General features: G+C 38.2%; 1 protein-coding gene across 1 annotated transcript; it reads right to left on the minus strand.

The window, feature by feature from the left end:
• On the minus strand, positions 1 to 1511 carry LOC107778392 (putative sugar phosphate/phosphate translocator At2g25520). The gene has a single exon (XM_016598644.2). The coding sequence runs from the start codon at positions 1360 to 1362 to the stop codon at positions 307 to 309; it is 1056 nt and encodes a 351-aa protein (XP_016454130.2). The 5' UTR covers positions 1363 to 1511; the 3' UTR covers positions 1 to 306.
• Between the last annotated feature and the right edge of the window lie 6484 nt (positions 1512 to 7995).

Here is a 7995-nt window from a genome sequence, read left to right on the forward strand (position 1 = left end):
AAAAGGTAAAAATAGTACTCTTAATATCAAAACAGTTATAAGGGTATCTCAGATCTTAACTCTACTAATAAGATACAAGAATTGAATCTGCACTGTAAACAAAGAAATGTGGATATCTCAAATAAGCCTACATATGAAATGAAACTGATCTATCAAAGAACAGTAACAGATCATCCAACCTACATACCTAAAACCCCAAATCCATACCAAAAGCACAAGTCAACTTGAGGAAAAACCCCAAATCTTATACTTTCCAGCCAATTTCATAAGGTTTATTTTGATACCCTTTTGTCAATTAGATTCAACTTAGGCCTGTGAATCACCCTTCTTTCCATCAGCTGATCCATTAGATTCTCTCTCAGTCAACAATCTCCCTGCTTCCTCATCTGCTTGCTGAGTTTTCTTCTGTGCTTCTTTTGCCTTCAATGCCTGTAACTTCTGATGATTATAGTATGCAACTCCTAAGAATGCCAATCCATACCCAATCAAATTCACTGGAGTCACAGTGTCCTTAATCACCGACCAAGAAAATGCAATGAGCAGCCAATCTTTAACAACCCCAGCAACATTCATAGTCAAAGCTGAAGTCTTTCCAACCAAAAGAAACACAGCCAAGTTCAAAGCGAACGCACACAGTGAATTAGTCCCAAAAATAGCAAAATCAAACTGAAAACTCGAGCTCTCTCTCAAAACAGGAAGCTCCACAAAGATCCAAGGAATTGACAAGAAAACCAAACAGCTAGGAGCAACATAGTACAAAGAAGTAATGGGATTTAAACTAATACCCTTTGAAGTCAACAAGATCTGGATCATAACAAGCCTAGTAGCTTCAAACAAAACAGCAAGCAACTGAAGTAAAACACCCCAAGAATCATACTTTGCTTCACCATAAGCAGCAATAGCAACACCAACAGAAATAGCCATCATGTTGCCCATAGTAGAATTCTTGAAAGTGTCCTTTTTAAACAAGATCCCGATAGTATAAACAGCAACAGGCATAAGGGCTTTCAACATTTGAATAAAGGAAACAGAGAGGTAAATATAAGCAGAGTTTGAAAGCCAAAGGGAAACAGAGTAAAGTGCACCAATAGGAAGTATGCAAGTGAGATAAACATTACGAGATAAGGAAACAGGTTCAACAACTTTGAAGACACGAACGAGAAGAAAAGCTAAGGAAGAGCAAAAGGTCATGTGGATCATTGTTAGAGAAATGGGAAATGGCCAGCCGTAGAGCTTGCGGTCAAGAATGTATTTGTTGTAGACAATGACAGTGAAGGAAAGGAAGATCCAGATTGCTACATAGGTATAGGAAAGAATGATCTTTTTCACTAATCCGTTTGACAAGGCGGCGCCTTTCCCCATTTTTTCGGTGGCGGTGGTGGTGGTGGTGGAGAGGGGAGGAGAAAGGGTGGTGGGATTTGGGAGAGTTTTGGTTTTGGAGTTTTGCAGTGTGTTTGACAAAAGAGGGGAAAGTGAAGAATGGGGGAAGAAGAGGTCTTATTTTTATGTGGTAGTGTGATATTTTTGTTACTGTTTTTTATTTTTTCCTTTTGTAGAATTTTTAACTATTTTCTTATGAGTTGGAGTAGGGGTTGGGCAGAAAAGGGGGGGGGGGGGTTAAGTTTGAAACTTTGGAAGAGTTTATCCTTTTGGAGTCTTGCAGAATTTAGAAGATAGGAAAGTGAATAATTGGGGGAAGACTAGAGGTCTTTTTTTGGTGAATGAAAGTGTGACATTTTTGTTTTTCTTTTCCTCTTCGTATTAGTGTAAATTGTATGCATTGATAGTATGAAATTATTTTATGCAATCATAGCATTTAGGTAACTAGAGTTAAATATCGTGATAAGTACAAAAAATTATTACTACAACAACAATCACGACCCAGTGAAATTCCACTAGTAAGATTTGGGAAAAATAGTATGTACGCAGCCTTTATCCCTACCTTAAGGGGTAGAAACGTTGTTTCTAATAGATCCTCGATTTAAGAAGAAAAAAAAAGACGAAAATAGACAATATATCAGTACCATCAACAGAAACTATAGAACAAATAACAGCATCACAAGAACAAGAAAATAGATGAAAAGCAAAACAATAACAAGTAGATAAGGTCCAACACTATGAGAAATGAAAGAGTAATGTGAACACAACATTAACCACTAGCAGTCTAAGACAAAATCCTACCAAACTAGCCTCACTCTGGTGCGACGTAGAAATATGCACATCTACCTCCTAACCTACAACCCTAATCCTCGACCTCTCTAGAACTTCTCATCTAGGGTCATGTCCTCGGTAATCTGAAGCCATGTCATGTCAAGTCTGACCACCTTTCCCCAATACTTCTTAGGCCGCCATCTACCTCTCCTTGTACCCACCAAATCCGGCTCACACCTTCTTATCAGGGCATATGGGCTTCTCCTCTGAATGTACCCGAACCATCTGAGTCTCGCTTCCTGCAACTTGTCATCCATGGAAGCCACGTCCAACTTCTCCCGAAATTATTACAAAAATAGTAGCTAACATATTATCATACATTAAAAATTATTGATAATATAATTTTTTTATAACGTGAGTATATATAACTTAAATCTTCTTATGTTTGTTTATTTGAATTTTGAGGAGTGAAAAACGTTCTCCTTCTGTCCTAAATAATGCCAAATTTTATTTTTTGCATAATCAATTTTCATAGTATGTAAATATGTTTTTTGTTTTGTAAAGTTTCAATTATTTTTTACAATAAATATTTTAGACATAATTCAAATAACGGCATATCTCATTTTAAATTATGATTTCAAATTTGTTCAAAGTATAAATAGGAAATTTTTTAATGAATTTTCTTATAAAATCGACTAGCTATTGCTATTCTTAATACTTCTATTCTAGTAGTATGTACATTAAGTGCTTAAGTTGTCCGCTTTCTTTTATTTCCAGTTTTGTAGATAGATTTTTTGAGTCTGATTGTCATACCCAAAAATACTGAGATGAGAAAATTTACCTTATTTTTGAAAAGTTACTTTATTGTTCGTAATGTTTTCATTATCCGAAGTTATTAGCTAATGTGTTCGACTACTATTCATTTACTTCTTTCACTCCAGAAAATTTTAATTGCCTATATAGGTAAATCTAATAACATAAATTAAAAAGGAAGAAAATCTATCATCATGGGAACATTAAAAGGAGAGAAGCTGACAATTTAGAGAATAAAAAACATCCAAAAACTTAATTTAGATAGAAGGGAGATATATATGCCATTTATTCTTAGATAAGAAGTTTGAATTTTTTCTCCCCTTGAGGACATAGGTTAGGGGTAAAAGAGGATTCTGGACGAGGAAAGAGGAAAGAGGAAAGAGGGAACTATTCTTTGAGTAAAAGTATTATTGGATTGTTGGCATTTATTCTTTTGTTAATAAAGTCGAAAAGATAAATCGACATGTATACGGTTAAAACCGGGCTTACCCGATTTTACTATCTGATCGAAGCCAGGGAATTGCTTCGAGGGTGAGCCTCATAATGGATCGAGACAGAGCACGAAGACAAGGTATCGAGTTTGGGACTCGAGGCGCCTGTCGAGATCGAGACCAAATGTGACAGACTTCAAGCAAAGTGCAATAACGGAAAAGCGAGATATCCGTAACCGGTCGAAGATCATGGCGGAAATCCCGAAACAGATCAAATCAAGGGCGATTGTTTGGGCTAATCATGGGATTTACTTTCGTAAATTATACCATAGATAGGATTCCTCCGTTATATAAAGAGGGTTATCATTTTGTAAATATCTTACATTCACGCAGATTAAAGCAATACAATATTCTCTCTTTATTTTACATTCTCTTGTTCATTAGTTTCTTATACTTTAACTATTTTTGCACTAACTAGCTCGAGGGTATTCAAGCTCGCGGGCTGAATCTTGTTCAGACACTAGTTTGCTTTACATTATTCTCAATTTTTCACTCATCTTTACGTTTATCAATTGGTACTAGGTGAAATCATGTATTCTTAAAATTATATTATAAATTTAATTGTTATCCGATTTTTAGGGTAAACAGTTTGGTGCCCACCGTGGGGCTAAGGATAATAGTGATTGTCTAGTATTAATCTTTCATAACACATATTACTTCACGCTTGTTCTTGTAAGTATCTTTGATGTCAGGATCAATATGCCGAATTCTCAAGTAGCACCCACACATACAGACAACGGCCTTCAGGGGGGGAAACGAGAAATGTAGCTACCCTGGGAAACGGAGTACCTCCAATCAACCCCGATGGACCACAAGTCGTTAACCCAATTGACGTCGGTTCCCATGTTACCATTAATGGAAATTTAGGCGTCGACCCTGAAAATAGCGTACGCAGGGACGCCTGGGCAGCCAATCAAAACGCATACAGCGATGAAGGAGGCGAGATTAACCTTCGAATAATATTTGAAATGTTGCAAACTCAGCAAGTTGCGATATCGCAGCTCTAAAATCAGAATCGAGCACCGAGCAGAATTGAGTTTGATACATCACAGGAAGTTATTCACAGGGTCAAACCTATACCGGAGAAATCGAACGATAATGATAAAAAGGTAGAAATATACAACTCACGGGTTGATCAAATATATGGGGAACCCCCTATTCTAAAGAGTTTAGATTCAAAGAAGTTCGTACAGAAGCCTTTCCCACCAAGTGCGACTCCGAAGCGCATTCCAAAGAAGTTTCGCACGCCAGAAATTCCCAAGTACAATGGAACCACTAATCCTAATGAGCATGTCACTTCTTATACATGCACAATAAAAGGAAATGACTTAGAAGATGATGAAATTGAATCTGTTCTGTTGAAAATTTTTGGAGAAACTTTATCGAAGGGGACAATGATATGGTACCACAATTTGCCACACAATTCCATTGATTCCTTTGCCATGCTTGTCGATTTGTTCGTAAAGGCACACGTCGGAGCAATAAAGGTCGTGACTAGGAAGTCAGACCTCTTCAAAGTGAGACAAAAGGACAATGAAATGCTAAGGGAATTCGTATCTCAGTTCCAGATGGAACGTATGAACCTACTCTCAGTCACCGATTATTGGGTTTTCCAAGCCTTCACTCAAGGTTTGAACGAGCAAAGTTCGATAGCATCACGACAACTGAAGCAGAATTTTATGAATATCCAGTTGTGACCTGGGCTGATATACATAATCAATACCAGTCAAAGATCAGGGTCGAGGATGATCAGTTAGGAGCCCCTTCTGGTTCCGTTTACCCAAATAGATCTGAAGGCAGAATTCAAAGAGACATCGACAGAGAGCCCCGATCAAATAGAGATCGGTACCAACCATACAACACAAATCATAGAAATAACGAACCGGGACGTAATCCTGTTCGAAATGATTGAAGGAATGATCGAGGACAAAGCTACTGAGGGCTCATGAGTAAGAGTGGCTTCGATAAACATGTTGAGCCCAAAGAAGCGCCACGATTGTGAGAATACAACTTCAGCATCGATACATCGGGTATTGTATCAGCCATTGGACGAATCAAGGATACTAGGTAGCCCAGACCCCTATAGACTGATCCGACTCAAAGGAACCCTAATCAAATATGCAAATATCATGGCCATGGTCACAAAACCAAAAACTACAGACAATTAAAGGAGGAGGTAGCTCGTTTATTCAACGAAGGTCATCTTCGAGAGTTCTTGAGTGACCGAGCTAAAAATCACTTCAGAGACAGTGATGCAAACAGGAAAAACGAACAGGAGGAACCACACCACGTGATTCATATGATCGTTGGTGGGGTCGATATTCCTCAAGGCCCGATATTTAAACGCACCAAAGTGACAATCACAAGGGAGAAGCATACCTGGGACTACTTACTAGAAGATAACTTATCTTTCAACTATGAGGATGCAGAAGGGATCGAACAACCTCACAACGACGCACTGGTAATATCTATCCTTATAAATAAAATTTAAGTATAATCGTTTATCCGCCCTCGGTGTGTGAAGTAGTGGGGGGCTTGACAGATACCGCTTAAGTTTTTCTAAGGCTCATTGGCATTCTGGGATCCATGCGAAGTTGTTTTTCTTCTTCACTAACAAGAAAACCAATGGCTCTTATCGGAGTATCTCGAGATGAACCGCCCTAAGGCGGTAATGCGCTCGGTTATCCTTTGACAACCTTCACATTATCCACTACTATGATATCCTCGATAGCTTTGATCTTGTCGGGGTTGATCTCGATTCCTTGGTTGGATACCATGAACCCGAGAAATTTACTGGATCCGACTCCGAACGCGTACTTTTCTAGATTCAACTTCATTTTGTACTTCTTCAATATACTGAAGGTTTCCTGCAAATGCTTTAAATGGGATCGAGGGTTGTAGAGCAGCTCGGCCTCCAGGATCAAATCATGCCTACAGCTCGAGTACTCAACGGTTTTAACATGGCAAGTGAAACCACCAAAGGGGAAATCATTTTGCCGGTAAATGTGGTCGGGACTATCCAGGAAACAAACTTCTATGTAATTGAACGTGATATGAGATACAACGCGCTGCTCGGGAGACCTTGGATTCACAATATGAGGGCAGACCCTTCGACACTTCATCAAGTCTTGAAATTCCCAACATCAGAAGGAATCAAAACGGTGTATGGCGAATAACCCGCCGCCAAAGAGATGTTTGCAATCAATGAAGTAGTACCAATATCAGCATTTTCATCAATGAAGGGATCGGAGTCGAAGGGAGAACAAGAAGTCAAATAGCAACCACAAACACCAACCTCGGCCCAATCGGAGGTGCAGGAGATCTTCGAGGATGAAGATTATATGATACCATGAACCTTCATAACCCCCGATGATTCTGATACAACGAAGTCAACGGTCGAGGAGGTGGAACAACTCCTACTAATCGAACACCTTCCCGATTGAAAGGTATACCTGGGCACGAGGTTAACTCCCGAGCTCAGGAAAAAGCTCGTTCAATTCTTTTTAAATAACATGGATTGTTTTGCTTGGTCCCACCTAGATATGATAGGGATCCCACCGGAGATCACAACACATAGATTGAGCCTTGACCCAAAGTTCAGACCGATAAAAAAAAAGAGAAGGCCCCAGTCCGAGGTAAAACATACTTTCATCAAGGACGAGGTAACCAAACTTCTCAAAATAGGATCCATTCGGGAAGTGAAATATCCCTAATGGTTAGCAAACATAGTTGTAGTCCCTAAAAAGGGGAACAAACTTAAAATATGCGTAGATTAAAAAGATTTAAACATAGTGTGAGCACGTGATTTTTGCCTTATATATCAATTACTCCCATAAATTCAAAACAAAATAATTTCTTTTCATTATTTGCAATTTTTGTGAATTTTGTGGCATTTTCTGATAATTGTTTGCATTGGTCTGTGCATTTTTATTTTTGTTTAATTAATGAAAATATAAAAATATGTTGCATCTGCATTTAGGATTTAATTTTATATTTTTTTAGATTAATTAGTAAATTAGTTTGTTTTATAAGATATAAATATCACAAAAATAGTTCATTTTGCATTTTAATTCTTTAATTTTGAATTTTATAGTTTCTCTAAATTTAGGATTTAATTAATTATTGTAAATATCATGATGAATGATTAACCTAATTGGGTAGGTTAATTTAGTTTAAAAATTAATTTAGGTGTTATTTTTAATTTGAAAAGAAAAAGGATTTGAAATTGAAAAAGAAAAAGAAAAGAAATAAAAGAAAATCAAGTTTGGGCTGTTATAATTAAATTTTCCCCCAGGACCAAGTCTTAAGCACCCCTTACCCATCCAGAACCGGCCCAAAACCCACTCTAAAAACCGGCCTGCCCCCCTTTAAGCCAAACAACGTCGTTTCGCCCTATCTCACCTCAACCGTTGGATCAACTAGATCTAACGGACCAGAATTGGCCCTTCCCCCGTATAAAAGTGTCCGAAACAGACCACCCCATGCCCAAACCCCCTCCTCAGTCTCCCTTATCTCTCTCAGCAACGAACCCTAGAGCCCG

Source organism: Nicotiana tabacum, chromosome 1 (assembly GCF_000715075.1).
Source record: "Nicotiana tabacum cultivar K326 chromosome 1, ASM71507v2, whole genome shotgun sequence".
Lineage (NCBI taxonomy): Eukaryota > Viridiplantae > Streptophyta > Magnoliopsida > Solanales > Solanaceae > Nicotiana > Nicotiana tabacum.

Coding starts and splice junctions, on each gene's coding strand:
- LOC107778392 (XM_016598644.2), bottom strand. CDS start 1,362: ATGGGGAAAGGCGCCGCCTTGTCAAACGGATTAGTGAAAAAGATCATT.